Source organism: Drosophila yakuba, chromosome 3L (genome assembly GCF_016746365.2).
Source record: "Drosophila yakuba strain Tai18E2 chromosome 3L, Prin_Dyak_Tai18E2_2.1, whole genome shotgun sequence".
NCBI lineage: Eukaryota > Metazoa > Arthropoda > Insecta > Diptera > Drosophilidae > Drosophila > Drosophila yakuba.
This window is the reverse complement of record NC_052529.2, coordinates 4,575,414-4,591,374: the sequence shown is the minus strand read 5'-3', so window position 1 is coordinate 4,591,374 and position 15,961 is coordinate 4,575,414. Positions and strand designations below refer to the sequence as shown.

Here is a 15,961-nt window from a genome sequence, read left to right as displayed (position 1 = left end):
GGAGCCAGGACATCGCCACTGATTAGAACAATATGCGTGAGTATGTAAAAGGCAATCTGCAGACCCATATATGTATATATATATATATATATATATATATATATCAGCGTATCTGTAGAGTCGTATTTATATAACGCATTTGTAGCTGGCCAAAAAAAGATGTGTTCAAAATAAATATGCGTGCGTGTTGCTTCCCCACTCCAAGGTACAGTAGCCGAAATGAGTATAGATTTGTTTGTTTGTATGTCGTTAGCATTGTTTTTCCCTCAGTGCGTGCGTGCGTGTGCCTCCATCTGCATCTGTGTGTGTGTGTCCCTGTGTGTGTGTGTGTATTTTTGCCTTTCGTTGACACTTTCACAATTTATGGCAAATGCTGTCTTCCACCCGGTCCCCTGCCACAGGAAAGGCGCCAACTGAACGACTGAGGCAGCCCAACCAACCCCCTGAAAGTAACTTTCGCCACCCACCAAAAACAAAAAGAATTCCCAAAAAAAAGAAGGCGATTCTGCAGTTTCGGGGTTACGACTGCGAGGTACCCAATCTAATAGAAGTATTTTATAGAACTCCATCTCACTTCCTGACCATATAGTAAACTATCACTAAGTTTCTGTGCTCAGTTGTTTAGTATTAGTTCATCAATTGCTTTCGTCGCACCAATACACCCCGCTACAGGGTATCTCCCATGGGCGTTTTGGGGGCGTGGCCGTTGGAGGTTGGGCCGGAAAAGCATTCTGTTTACCAGTTTCCGCAGTCCCCAGTTGTACGCCAGGACTCATTTGAAATAAATATTTTTGTGTTTTTACTTGAAGCGACAATAACGCAAAACATGAAACATACACTAACAGCAGCAGAGACAAATGTGCCACTGTGCTCTACGTGTGTGTGTGACAGAGTCCTGGAAAGAGTGTGAGACTGTGTGTGGGTGTGTGTGTGTGGGTGTGTGTGTGTTGGTGGCTGTAGGCAAAACCAAGCGCGGCGATGCGGCGTCAAAGTCGAATTACTCATACGCCACGTTGGCCAATGTCGCTGCCACTTTGGCTTTGCCATTGTTGTTCTTGTTCGCTGCCTTTGCCGCCTTTGCTGCCTTTGCCTTTGCTGTCTGACACACAATCCGTGCCTCCAGTATGCGCGTTGACGTTAAAAGCTACAGAGCAATTAATCATTAGCTTTTACAGGATTTATTGCAAATACTTTTATCGGATATATTAAATGAACTCCACTCCACAAGCGCTTCACACAGCGGCTCTACGTGGAATTATGGCAGCATTAATCCAGTGGGGACTATCTGCCTATCTGCCGACAACATCTTACTACAGTTCGGTTTGGTTGGGTTTGGTTTCTGTTCAGTTCTGTTCTGTTTTTTGGGGGCAGGCCTTTCGGCTTTAAGATTTGCGTCATCGCCAAGTGTCAGTCATGTGGGTCACGGGGCGAAAAATAAGAAAATGTAGGGAAATGTGGAAAGTGTGGGGGAGTGGAAAACTTTTTTAGACATATGCACACACGCGATGGCTTAGCAACAGTTTACATCGCATTGTACTACGTTGTTTACTTTCGGTGACAAAATGAGTTACAGGTTTCATTCATTGCCCTAATGCAGCTTGATAAATTTGAGCGCATTAATTACGCTCACTTGGTCTTGCTGCTGGCAAAATCGCATGCCAAATATATCCTTCGTCCTTCGCCTTTGTCTCCATCGTCTTGCTCCTTTGCGTAGCCGGCGATTTGGAGAGTGCCTCTGTTGTTCAGTTTCATGTGCCATTAACCGGCTCAAGCCGCCGCGATTGATCTTAGCCGTAAGTTGGGTTTATTGCCTCCTCATCGCCAAAGAAGCTGTTTCCATGCGTGCACTGAAAACAATTGGAAAGCTGTAATACACTTTATATTTTGTACAAAATTCCCTACAAAATATTAGGTTACTACAAATTTCTTAAACAAATACAAACTTTTTAGCACCAATCAAAATGATTTAACATTCAAACTTCAAATCCCCCATTTAAATAGGAAATGTGCTACAAATGTAAGTGAAAAAACAAAGTCACTAAGTACAAACAATTGCCTTAATATTTATTTAAACAAGTTTTGAGTGAGCAACCATAGTTTTATGACACCATCCACAGAAATGTTTTGTGATATTTTCAGACTTTCGCACGCTTTGAATTTGATTCGCGTTAGTTTTATGGTAAATCACTAAATTGAAGTGCGATTTTGAGCAATTCTTTTTTTTTCAGAGTGGCAAGACGCAGTGGCTTCTTTCGCATTCTGCACATGCAAATTTATAACAATTTTACGTTCTCACATGCTCAAAGTCGTAAATCGTATTCGGCAAGGTGCGAACTGCTCCACTCCAAGCCATTCCACGCCAAAACCAAGTGGCTGTGCATAAAAAATCGTTTATGGCTTTGCAGCGCTCAAATAGAACAAAGCATAAATCCTAATTTACTTATGTGGAGCTGCAGCAGTTGCCACTTGCTGTGTGTTAGTATGTGTGTGTGTGTGCACGTGTGTGTTGGTGTGTGTCACCCAACGGTAAACATATATCAACAACATCTTAAACTCATGACGCCAAATAAATACAAATGTTGTAAAATGCAGGGGATGCCACGGCACGGGGATAACATAGAACCCAGGCCAGACTCGTAAATCGCTCGGAAAAAGAGGAAAAACCCATACCCATTGGAGTTTTCCACATTGCCTGGGAAAATTGTCGAGCAGGAAAAGCAGCGTGTGAGCTTAGTGGCATCGCGATTCAATGGGACTCTGAATAAATTTCACCTCAGCAAGTGGCTGTAAATTGTTTATATTTTACTCGAGTCCGCTGTATTAAAAGCGAGTTTGATGGAATATGGATTAGGAGTGCTGTGTGAAGCTACTTTTGACTGGGTTTTTGATTTTGTACGAGAGTGACAGAGTGATAGAGATTCCGATGCAGATATTCGAAATAACTTTACAAGTGTGTTTTACGATGTGTCGCATTGTTGGGTTTATTTTAGAAATGCCATTATATTACATGACTCATTTGGCACAGAAACAAGCAGGAGTTATTGGAGTAATTCCTTATATTTTCATTGATTTAAATGCATGTTCACATCACAAATTTCACTCAAACAGTTTTAGTTTATGAAAGGAATTTATTAATTTGAAGCCAATTAACCTTCTTGTTTGTGGCCAAGCATGGCAGCCTTGAAAGCGAAATATTTAAGAATTTGCAGTGCGAGAAAACCAACGTTTAGCCTGAATGAATCCTTAATGGATTTGAAGTTGCCCCGAAGACATTTACAAAGTGCAGTTGCGGCCGAAATGAATGCATTTCACAAATATTTCAAAGAGTTCTCGGGCAATAAATTTAACCGAAAGTGAGCTTACCTCTTGATCAAACTAATCAAGTTGAGTAGCCGCCATTGAAGTGGTTTTGTTTACTTCAAGTTCTCGCCCAGAAATTGATATAATTGATGGCCAGCCATAACAGGCCACATTAGAAATGCCGGTCAATGTTGGAGATTTTGCTTCTTCAACATCCGTAACCCCTGTCTGTGAGTGAATGTGTGTGTGTGTGTGATTCTGAGTCCTTGTTTGCGTCTGTGTTTGTCGTCCATCTGGCAGAAGGAGCTTTCCAGCTTGACTTGTCCAATCCGAATCCGAATCCTAACAGGAGGAGGTACAAAAAAAATACTAAAGCGTCAGCGGCATGTTAAGTAAACTTTATGACCGGAGCATTCCGCAAAAAGCGCCGGGATGAGCTCGACGGATGGATAAGTCCGGCGGATCGGGAGGAGTGGAAATTGCTGGCCGGGCCGCAAATAAAACCAGAACCAGAACCAGAAGCAGAACCAGAACAAGGATTCCCAGGCAGCGCGAGTGAGGCATCAAAAAGTAAGAGCAAATGCAAAAGCAACAACTATAAAAACCTGCAGCGATAGTAAAATGCAAATTGGTTGGGGTGGCTGGGCAGCAGCAAGCACTTCCAGGACTTCAGGACGCCACAACGCCAGGACACCAGGACGCCAGGACTTCTGGACTCCCTTGGTCCGTCACAGAAAACGGGGAGGCACAAAAAAAAAAATAGTAGTAAGCTCTGGCATTCGCACTCGTAAAATAAAAGTAAAGTGCAACAGCAATTTGTTTGCACAATTGCTGAATGCGGCCATTGCTGTTGCTGCTGTTTGTGTTGCTGCTGTTGCTTTTGTTGTTGTTGCTTTTGTTGCTGTTGCTGTTGGCACTCGTCGCATTGTTTGCTTTGTAGCCGGTTGTTGTACATTTTTATGACAGCTCAAATTGGCCCCCATCGCCGCCCGCGAGCAACACTGTCAGCATATGGCAATAAATGGGCAACAGGAGTTGCTCGTCGCTCCCCACAAATGCCCAGACTATAGTCTGCTTTATACTATACTATACTATACTACTATATATACATATATATGCATATAGTCGCTAGCAGCTTTTTGCCCACTTCGCGTCTGATTTGCGATGTCAGAGGAGCCAGTTGATTTGATGCCTTGTTGCAGAACCCTTTTGCTTTTGATGACGACGCCCACCATCCTTTTGCTCCATTTCATTTTCTATTTTGGCACTTTGAAATTAAAATATAAAACCCGCGCCGCTTTGACAACTTTTTAAGCTCCATTAGCGTTGACGGCAAGAAAGCCTATCAAGCGGCAACAAAAGGCGGCCGTGGAAAAAGGGTCAATGTAACCGCGAAGGCAGCCGACGACGCGGCAGGACATTGGGACACCAGGACATCCCATCGCCGGGACATCGCCAGGACATCGGCAGCACATCGCAGCCAACCCCTTTGGCCGGGTAACCTTGCGGTTGTTTCCTTTCCCATTTCCCATTCCCGGCTCCTTTCCCTGCAGCACTGGCAGGACCCAAAACCAAGCCGCAATTGCGAAACCAATTCAAGCACTACAAACAATTTTTTTACTTACTTATTGCTATTATATATATATATAAACTATCATAAACTATCATTCATCCAAACTGGAAAAGGAGTCCAAAATTATACTACTACAATAGTTTCATAATTTTCACACATTTACCCCAATAAGACAGTAGTAGTGCTTCCAATATATTGCCAATAACTGCCACTGTTTTCGCCCAGTGCATCCTGTTCCGGTCTGCTCTGGTTTGGTCTGTTGGCTGGCCTGGTTGGTTGGTGTTGCACTTCCGTGGCTCGAACAACAGCGGGAGCCGAAAAAAAAACATTTAACTGTTTCGCTGTTTGGCATTCATTGCGAATTTAAAGGGCGGCTTAGTGACAGGAATAATAAGGAAGCCCGCAGCGGAAGCGCTGATGTCAACGCAGCAGCAGCAACAGCAGCAGCACCACCAATAGCACAAAAACAAAACAAAAAAAAATGATACAAAAACCGCAAGGGACTCTATTGGATTCGGGGGTGGAAGGAGGGGGGCTGGTGGTTGCGACCAGGGGGGCAATAATGGGCCACGGCCCATGGAGTCCTTGCGGCCGTTGTGTGTGTCCTTTGGCCCCCTTTTCGATTCGGTCTCGCATCTCGGCCTGTGCAAACACAGCCAAACCAAATGAAACCAAACCAAACCAAACCAAACGAAACGTAACGAAATAAACCCAAAACCTCAAAACGTTAAAAAGGACAACGGACAAAGCAAGGAGCAAGTTTCAGTTGTCAACTATGCTAAATATTTGGTCTAGCTAACCAAAACGAAGAAGCAAAAAAAGAAGAAAAAAGAAACAGCTTTGGCCAACCGAAGAATGAAAACAATACCAAATTAAACGCTTACAGCTGGAGCAGCTCATAATTTATTTCTAAGCCTTGGAACCCCTTGAAAATTCGAACTTTTTCCCTTTACATCTTTGCTTTTTTGGCAGCCAAGTGGCAGACATCAAAACACACCCCCGGCTTTTCGGGTTCATTTTTTTTTTGATTTTTTTTTTTTTTGGAACGGTACTGGTAGCGATACTTCTTCCCGGTTTTTGCGGCCCCCCCGTGGCCAGCAGAACCACCCCCTCCTCCATTCCAAAAGCGGTGCTGTTGCATAATTTTCGGCAATCCACAAGTGTGTGTGGCACGAGTTCCTGCCAGGATATGTCCTTTGTCTTGGTATTGGTGACTCGCTGTTTGAGTTTCGCGAGAATCACATGAAACGTGGAGAGTGTGCGCAGACTCAGATGCCACGCTCTCACGGGGTTGTTGCATGTTTTTGGGTGTTTTTCGGGCGGCTAGGGGGTGGTGTTGCTGGCTACTTGTTGTGTCTTAGTGTTATGTTTAGTATTTCTTACTAGCTAATAAATGGAGTCATTCAGATCCTAAGATCTAAACACTATCGTTGGGATTCTAAGCAGTGATGTGGCTCCGAAACCCTTTAACCAATTGGCCAGGAACCAACCCTTGCCTGCCAAAAAAAAAAAACACCACCACCCCCTAGTGGTGTGCGTTGGTGTTGACCCGAAATCACGCACACTCGCTGTAAATCACACACACATATAGAAACATATACATATATATGCTATATGCTATGGCCAAGTGAGCGGCAGAGCCAGCGAAAAGCTGCGAATGCCAAGCGCACAGTAGAAGGGAGTGGTACGTCAAAAACTGACGCACAGCGGCAGGCCAAACAAGTCCATAGTTTAATAGCCAGCACACACCGCACCACAATAATAATATAAACTGTAAAATATATAAAAAAAAAAATATATATAGTAACACTCAAGTCCAGGCCAAAACCAGAAACCCAAATATATTACGTGACCAAGTGCAGCTAAACAAAAAAAAAAAACAACGGGAAAAAAACAAAGAGGAAAATCTATAACTATCAAAGAGCAAATTGTGTGTATGAAGAAAAAACAAGCCACAAATCAGAGCGAGTACGAAAGTTTCCTACGATATCATATCATATAACCGCCATAGATTGTTTCAACTGCCCCAAAAATTGTAGTTATAAGCTCGGTTCCTTACTTATGCATGATTTGATTTGGTGTTGCATGTGACAAAGTGCTATATAGGATATATGTTCCTTGCATGTGTGTGTATAAGTCGCTGCAGCTGCAAAGTATGCAATAAAAATCTCGCATTGTTTATGTGCAGCAGGACATCCACAGAGCGATAGAGAGAGAGAGAGAGAGCGAGACATAGAGAGGGGGAGAGCGAGCAAAGGAGAGAAACGGGCGAGCAATGGGCTGGAGAAAGGGGGTGGTACAGTGAGGTAGGCTAAGGCAACCAACAGTTGACTATTTGTTGCATGTACTCGCTACTTTGCCATACCACCTACTAGTTACCAAGCTTCAGCGAGTGCGCCGAATTCACCGTTTCTCTTTCTCGGTATAAAAAATACTCTCTCTCGCTCTCTCTCTGAGAGCTTCTACGTCGATTTCAATTCACAAAACATTCGACAAGTGCAGAGTGAACAAGTTGTTGTTGCTGAAGCAACGAACGGAAAACGAGGAAAATTTATAGGATTTCCACAGACCGCAATAGCATTCAGGCCATTACCTAAGAACTATTCAACATGTGATACAATTAGACAAAACAACAAAAAGTGTATATATTGCAGGAGGATACATAGGTAATCCCCATTGAAATCGCAGTGCATTTCCTAAACAATGGCAGCGAGTATATGCGCCATTTTTAAACGTGGGATAGGGATAGATAGTTTCGGTGTGCGTGCGTGTGCGCCACCTTCCAATGGAAGCTTTTCCGCCCAGCCCTCCCCCTGCCCGCAGTACACCCATTTTCCCACCTCACCCGCTCTCTTTCCCTCTCTCTCTCTCGCTCGCTGTGCTCCACGCAGTGCGGAAAATGAACTGCCTGTCCGTGTATAAACCGTGCAATTTAGTGCAAAAAGTATAACAATTTATCAATTAAGTGTAATCAAGTGTTGCAAATTTCCCCCTCCCCCCACCGCCACCTGGAAAACCCACCACCACCCATTCCCCTGACCCACTCCACCCCGCCCCTGCGATGGGATGTCCTGTTCCCGTCTGACGCTGATTGCACGGCGGTTTCTGCATTTATAATGTAAATATTATGACTGGCAACCACTGCAGGAACTTGTTTACAATTTTCGCACTTTAATCGCCGTTTAAATTATGCAATTTCATAGCGCGTTCCTTTCTCCTCGCTTTTTTTTCGAGTGCAAGGTGTTTGGAAAGTGGCGGAGTGTGCAGTTAATGGTTGCCATAGAGTATTTACCTGCGATTTATGGGGTTTGCCAGGGCAAAGGGTGCATTATGGGCTATCAGCAATTGCTTAGCAAGTCCCAGCAGCGAGTTCCTGCTTTTTATGAGCTCAGGCCCCCCAAGAAGTTCCAGTCAATTGAAAGCATGATAAGCAGACCTTTCATATTTCGGGAAAATATGGCCAACTGCATATAAAATAGCTGACATCATAAATGGGGCTTGATAATAGTTCCTCGAAATATTTTAGCCATAACGAAAACCTACTTCCATTAACTTAAAGCAAAGTGTATAGCAATTACTAACTAAAACCTACTTCCATTAACTTAAAGCATAGTGTATAGCAATTACTAACTAAAACCTACTTCCATTACTTTAAAGCATAGTGTATAGCAATTACTTACTAAAACCTACTTCTATTAATTTAAAGCATAGTGTATATAGTTATGTTTAATACTGTTATGATTTGCAAAGTGCATTTAACAAAGCTTCTACAAGCGTACGCTATACAGCCATGCTAAGCAGCTTATTACAAAGACGCACCTTTGTCTTGGTCCTGCGAGCAGGATACAGCTATTACTTGCATGTAAATGTGACAGGGTCTTTGTGCACTGTCTTGCCGGTAAATAAGTGCAGTTTAATTTACCCGCCTTTCCATTACTTGCAGAAAACAGGAGCAGCAGTAGCAGCAGTAACGGTAACGGCGGCAACATTGCAACATTGCAACAACCACCCAGCAGCAACCAGCAACTAGCAACGCAACAACGAAAGCCAGATACCTTGAAGATACCGGAGATATAGCCGGGGGTGCAAGTTAAATAAGCTGGCAGGCGGATGTGGTAGGATCGCAGGTGGGCAGGATCTTGCGGCTGGGGGAGGCAGAAGGATGCCAGCCAAAGGACGCAATATTGCAACATCCGCCAGAAATCAAAGCTGAAGGAGCAACCGCAGCAATACTCTCAAGGCGACGCATGTCAATGTCAAAGTTGAACCAGGAGTAGAAGTGGGTTCCATTAGAAGAGGGCCAAGAACGGATAGGAGGACAGGAGGGCGGGTCAAGAGCTACGGCAATAGCTATAAAGGCAAAAGCATTTTAACTGCAGATGACAAAGAAGGTTGTGCTACATCTACATAGTAAATACAAAACAAATCTAAGCATAAGAATACCCCAAAAACCACACCCCAACCACAGAGAAACCTAGACCAAAATCAACAGGACGGCAGCAAACAAGTGGAGGGCAATACCCGGAATTTTGATTGCCAAAGCGCCAAGCTGGCAAACTGGGAAGGCAGACGGATACGGATACGGTGACCCGTTTTGCAGGCAAGATGTCCGTGGACTTTATACTGCCCAATCGCAATAAGATCCAAACGATTGCCTATGCGAGTGCCAGCAAGAAATATATGCCCGGCGGATCCGCATCCACTCTGAGCTCCGGATCGGTATCGGTATCGGGATCGGGTGCTGACCTGCAGAGCTGGCGACGCCCCAAGCCCAGGAACTCCGGAAAGGTGAAGCTCGAGGATAAGCCCGCGGTGACTGCCAGTTCGGTGCTAAGGAATGCCAATGGAAATGGCCTGGGAAATGGCGGCAAGTCACCACTCAAATCGCTGACCAAACGGAGCTCGCGTTCGATTCTCAAACGGGAGATCATCGATCTGGACGATGAGGATGGCGAGGAGCAGGAGGATCAGCTGTGCGAACATCTGGAATGGTCCGCCGCCCAATCTCTGGTCCAAATGAACTCCTCCAAGCAGGAGAAGCAGCGACGAGCAGGAACCACAGGAACAGGATCCCCTGCCACTGTGGCAGCGACAGTCTCCGCCTCAGGTAAGTTCCACTTTTCAAGTTTTGACCCTTTAATATAATATATTTCCAAACAAAAGAATTTCGAAGCTTGGAAGAAAACAAGGTGGTGTGAAGTGGGTTTTATTTATTGAGAAGGTTTATGACTTATTTTCGGCGTTTTCCGATTATTAATCCACATTTCCTGGATTTCCTTCACTTGAAGTGAACATTCTTGGGTTCCGAAAGCGGTTTTATTCTCTGGATATCTATTGTTCCATTTGTGAGACCTGCCACTCGGAATTCATGCCCCCCGGTATCACCCGGTATCACCCGGTATCACCCGGTATCGCTCGGAATCAACCAGCTGCAGCCCCCTGAAAGTTGCGTCACAACAATGTGAACAGGTGGCTGCGACAATTTGTGTGCTCGTATTTATTTTTAGTAGCCAGGCAGTGTGAGTGTTCCCACTCCATCATCGAGAGCCAGCGGCACTTTCAACCATTTTATGGCCACCCACTTGGCCAGCGTCCTTCAACTGGTGGCGCGCTTGTGACTGGGCCTGGTGACCCCCCCATGGTGACTGCTGGTGACCCCATGCAGTCCCTGCTTTCCCCACTTTTTCCCCGCTTTTCCCACTGTTTGAAACACTCCACTGTGGGCGCTCGTGTTTGACATTGTCGCCGTTAGCTAATCTTTTTAGCGTATGTTGGCATTTTCCATGTTTGCGCTTGCCTTCTTGTCGATGTCGTTGCTTGTTGCTCTTGAATGGAGCAAGAGGCAGGGGAAGGCGGTGGAAAAGCGGGGGGGGGAAAGCGATGGGGAAAAGCCAAAGCAGAAGCAAATGCAAACAAGCGGTATTGACTGCCACTGGCGATGGTGGGTGGGTGGTTGGTGTTGGGTGGCTTTGTTGGCTTGAGAGGTCGTCATATCGATTGAGGAACTCGGAACGTAACAGGTCAGCCGCAGTGGAGAAGGGCTATACTGCGTCAGCTTCAGCTTCAACTTCAGCTTCAGTCCCATAAAATGCCAAAATGTGCATTTATGGTTACTGCTGTCCTTTATGATTCCTTTTGCTTTTCGGTAGTCCCTTCACCATATCTCTTGCATTTGGCACACGCAGCCCACAAACACATGAGTATGTGTATTTAGGGGAGCTAACAAAAAAAGGCAAGAAAAAATGCTCCCTTTTAATAAAGACAGTTCAAAGGAGCTTGTAGCTTCGGGTTACACCTTCTGATGTCTACACGTACAGGTGGTACAGGTGGCAGCTCTGGAAAAAGGAAGACAGAGTATTTGCCAAAAGGCAAATAAAGGAGTTGTAGAGCGAGTCAGCACAGATTGTGAATGTTTTCTGATTTGCACAGTACATCATTGTTAGGGAAATTATAATTACTGTCGGTTTATATATATTGCTTAGGTATTCGTTATTAAGCCTCATAATAAGACTTATAAATATTTCAAGAATCCAACATGTTTTTTTACAAGTAACTGTCTTTTAACGAAATTAGCACTTTGTGGGTTTTTTATTCAATCTCTACTCAACTAGTTGATTGTATTTGACACATTTTCGCAACCATAAAAATTTCGAAAGAAATGTTGAGCGGTTTCCACCGTTCCGAAAAACGTCAAAGCTCCCAAGCGATTAGGCAGCCCTGGTCCAAGATGGCAACCCTGCCACTAGACAGTCTGAAAAATCAACAAGTCGCTTGTCAATCATCGCATTCGATTAAGTTCCGAGGATGATGACTAGTCTAAAATGAACTTTAAAGTGTTCACTGCCCAAAACGAGGATAACAACCAGCCCCTGGACTGTTAGTTGCATTGAGTTAGCCCCTGAGTATCTTGCGGATACTAAAACTAAGTATTCATTTCCCCTTAAAAACAGTATCGCTTCGCCGTCCAGTGGGCAGAGCTCCGGCCGAGGATGGCAAGGTGATTTTCTATGCGCCGCCCGCCAGCGCCAGTGGATCCCCCCGTCAGCCGGAGCCGGTGACCTTGAAGCGGGAGCGCGAGCGAGACAGGGAGCGCGAGAGGGAGAGGGAGCGCGAGCGGGAACGCATGCGGGAGCAACAAGTTGCAGCGGCCGCGGCGGCAGCATCGATATATCGAGGTCGCAGCGTAGAGGAAACGGAAGCGGCACACGATCTGCTCTCGCTGTCACAGAGCCTGCCGCCCCTGATCCCGCCGTGCGTGGTCACCATCATGAAGCAGGAGCAGGAGCAACTGCGCTCCCCGGAAATCCAGGAGATAACGAACAGCGCTTCCAGCCGATCGCCGCAGTCGACCATTCGTTTTATTGGCAGCAGCTCCTACGACCTGATGGGTGGCTCCGCGGAGGGGGCCAACAACTGCTCGCCACTGACGCCGCCGAACTCGGATCACAGCTCCGACGTGGATATCGACATGTCTTCCTCCTCCGAATCAGGTCTGCAGCAGTGGGGCAAGTCCAATGCGCAGCAGAATCAGCAGCGTGCCTCGGCCCTTAAGATGTGCCTCAACATGCTGGATGGCAGGACCAAGGCGAGCAAGGCCGCTGCTGTGACCAAGCAGGACAGGCAGCAGGAACCCCAGCAGCCGCGTCCCAAGAGCGCCCAGAGCAATGCCTCGTCCGGCGGTGGTCCGCCATCGGAGCCGCCAGAGAATGCCACGGCCAGCATGGGACACAGCTCCACGGGCAATGGGGAGAACTATGCCAAGCGGAAGAGGGGCTGCTACAAGTGCTGCGAGTGTGGCAAACAGTATGCCACATCCTCGAATCTGTCGCGCCACAAGCAGACGCATCGCTCGCTGGACTCGCAGTCGGCCAAGAAGTGCAACACCTGCGGCAAGGCGTACGTCTCCATGCCCGCGTTGGCGATGCACTTGCTCACGCACAAGCTCTCGCACAGCTGCGACATCTGCGGCAAGCTCTTCTCCAGACCCTGGCTGCTCCAGGGACACCTTCGATCCCACACCGGCGAGAAGCCCTACGCCTGTGTCCACTGCGGCAAAGCCTTCGCCGATCGCTCCAATCTGCGTGCCCACATGCAGACCCACTCGGGTGACAAGAACTTCAAGTGCCATCGCTGCAACAAGACCTTCGCCCTCAAATCGTACCTCAACAAGCATCTGGAATCGGCATGCCTCCGGGATGCCGGTGCCATCGATCAGGGCAAGGGCTTGGAGGAGGACGACGACGACTGCAGCAAGCAGGATGAGCTGGAGATGGGCGACGAGCTGGACAGCGATGAGAACAGCCAGGACATTGTGGTGGCCTAGGGTTGATCGACCTAGGGAATTTTCCTGCCCGCAACTAAAATACTTTATACCAGAACCCTATAAGCAATACTCGAGCACCCTTATCAAATTAATACTAAAAAGAATTAACAAAACCAAATGAGAATTAAAAACAAACAAAATCTAGTCTAGAAATCGGCTTACTAGCGGAGTAGTTCTTTAAATGGCATGATGATGATGATGATGGATCTCAACTCAATAGAATCTTCTTCAAGCAGTTATATACACGCACTTATATCTACTCACTTATAATCTGAACTATTCCAAAAATCTCTCCAAGTTGCAACTTTTACTGAACGAAAATGAAGATTGGCAGGCGTAAGAACAAAAAGAAAAACAAAAAACAAAAGGTTTGAGAAGGAAATCCAAAACGTAACTTATAGTAAAAATCTGACACAACGAATATTATGGAACATAAGTAGAAATTCTATATATACACAGATCAAAATAAGCATTATATACAGATGGTGGTAGGATGAAAGGAAACGATGGAAACGGCAAATTATATGTATACATATGAACTAAGTGAATAATACCTAGCGAGCAGAACCAATTTGCATGTTTTTTGGTAAATATCTACTTTTAGGCATCGTTTTAGGGCTCTAGAGTTTATATACACCCCCCCCTCTCACAGATACCAAATACCATACACCAAACACCAGATAACACACACACTAATCCACTCACCACTAGATGTAGTCCTTAGAGTACTGAAGGATTCGTTCGGAGCTCAGTTCAAGTCCTAGCAAACTAATCAATTAGTGAACTTATAGCACTACCACTACAACAAACCGCAAACGCAAACGCAACTCCCTATATCTCTCTTGCTCTTAGACTCTTTTAAAACGTACTCAATGATCAAGTTAGCAATCGGAAATCGGATATATCTATATCGGATATATATATATATATACATATATAGGATCAGAATCGAATGAGACGAACCATTTTAACCGCTGCGGCAACTTTACACTCTAACCAAGTTTAGGATGAGATTACTTCCATATTATGCTCTAACTCGATAAACGGAAAACTACTTCAATTACTTAGAAATGATTAAAATTAATGAGAAAACAATTTAGAAACATATCACAAGGACAATACTTAACATAAATAAATACATTCAAAGTATGGAAAGTATATAGTGGCGATGGAGTCGCGTACCCAATTAAGACATTCTCATACACATGCAACAAAGTACTTATACTTACGAAATAGTTATTTTATTACTAGCATTAGAGTTACCCGAACCCCCCTCCCTCGACCTCGTGTACATATACAAGCGCCACATAAAATGCAAGTTTAAAAACAATTAAATTTTTGTACAAGAACTACCCCCGTACCCGCGACCCCTCGAGCTTTGGCCCAGCCAAAGGTTTCTTATGGACAGGAACACATCCTCCCCGATCGCATAAGAGGATATACATAGAGATATATATATCCCCATATACCCAATGTTCTGGGAGGTCGCAGATGGAGAAGATAGCAGAAAGGTTGATGAAACGATGATGATGATGATGATAGATGTAGAAGACGCACTTGTAAAACAAATGATAACTAAAAGCAATTCCAAAGTTAAGTGACATAGTTTTTAACAAACCAAAACCAAACAAAAAAATACAAAAATTTGTAATTCTATAAAACAAAAAAAAATCGAAAAGTATTGATATATACACAAACATGTATTTATTTTACGCGTAGTTTTTATTCCAAAAACCAAATGCAAAGGGCAAAGAAAATCCAAAAGAAAACAAAAACCAAAAGAGTAAACATGAAAACAATTTAATTAAATTGTCAATTACGATTATTTCATAATTTAAGAATTGATGAACGAGGCAGACGCGATAGATGTTATTTTTTAAAGCATATATATACACATAAATATATTACAAATAAATAAATATATTTAAAAGAGGCAGTTTTATATCGAAATTAATAATAGTAAATGCAAAGTAACAACAACAAAATATTGAAAACCATTCGAACTTAATTATACAACGAGCAAAAAACCATTAATTATAAACACCCCGCCCCCCACACACACACACCCACACACACACTCTCACACAACAAATACGCCCACATTTTATAGCAACAACGGATTATTACATCGTATCTACATACGTGCGCGCCATGTAGATAACCACGTAAAGTAACGCCGCATGTCGCAGTTCTAGGCAGCAATTCTAGAATCTAGAATTTAGAATCTAGAGTCTGGAATACGAGTATTCGGGGCAGAATTAGAATTTAGACCAGAGAGTGCTATGTGCATTGTTTATAGGGCCATAGTTCGAAATCGTGTTTATGCATGGCTTTATTGATGATTATTGATAGCGTTTTAAATAGCATTAAATGCCTATATACACATAAGCAAACCAAACAAAAACCGAACAAAAAAAACCAATGAAAAACCAAAAAAAAAAATAAAACAAAACGTATATAAGAAATTCCATTGAACAGTAGTGGTAACAATTATGTGATTTGCAATTTTACATTCAAAATATATATGAAATAATTACGAATATAAATAGATTATATATTGAGGCGAGCGTTTAATTGATTTATTTATGAGTAAGATTTATTTATACACATTATACACCACAAAAAAAAATAAAAATGTAATGAAAACAAATTGACAAAGAGCTAAAAGTAAGATGAACTCGAATGGATTGAAGTGGGGCGAAGCTGAAAATATTTTTACACAGAAACCTTGTTTTATACACGCGTCAAGTTGAGTCCCAAAACCA

General features: G+C 44.1%; 1 protein-coding gene across 2 annotated transcripts; it reads left to right on the top strand.

Annotated features, from left to right (window-relative positions):
• Positions 1-6,535: 6,535 nt before the first annotated feature.
• LOC6532876 (zinc finger protein 37) lies at positions 6,536-13,563 on the top strand. Of its 2 annotated transcripts, none has more exons than XM_015194185.3 (3): positions 6,536-6,841; positions 8,817-9,980; positions 11,824-13,563. In XM_015194185.3, the coding sequence occupies exons 2-3, from the start codon at positions 9,479-9,481 to the stop codon at positions 13,194-13,196; spliced, it is 1,875 nt and encodes a 624-aa protein (XP_015049671.1). In that variant the 5' UTR covers positions 6,536-6,841; positions 8,817-9,478; the 3' UTR covers positions 13,197-13,563. The 2 variants fall into 2 exon arrangements, with proteins under 2 accessions (XP_015049671.1, XP_015049672.1); XM_015194186.3 differs by lacking the exon at positions 6,536-6,841 and adding an exon at positions 7,380-7,539.
• The last annotated feature ends 2,398 nt before the right edge of the window (positions 13,564-15,961 follow it).

Bases quoted from the DNA above. Each gene is read 5' to 3' on its own strand.
- LOC6532876 (XM_015194185.3), top strand. From the start codon at position 9,479: ATGTCCGTGGACTTTATACTGCCCAATCGCAATAAGATCCAAACGATT. The intron at 9,981-11,823 runs GTAAGTTCCACT...CCTTAAAAACAG, and splicing joins AGCGACAGTCTCCGCCTCAG to TATCGCTTCGCCGTCCAGTG.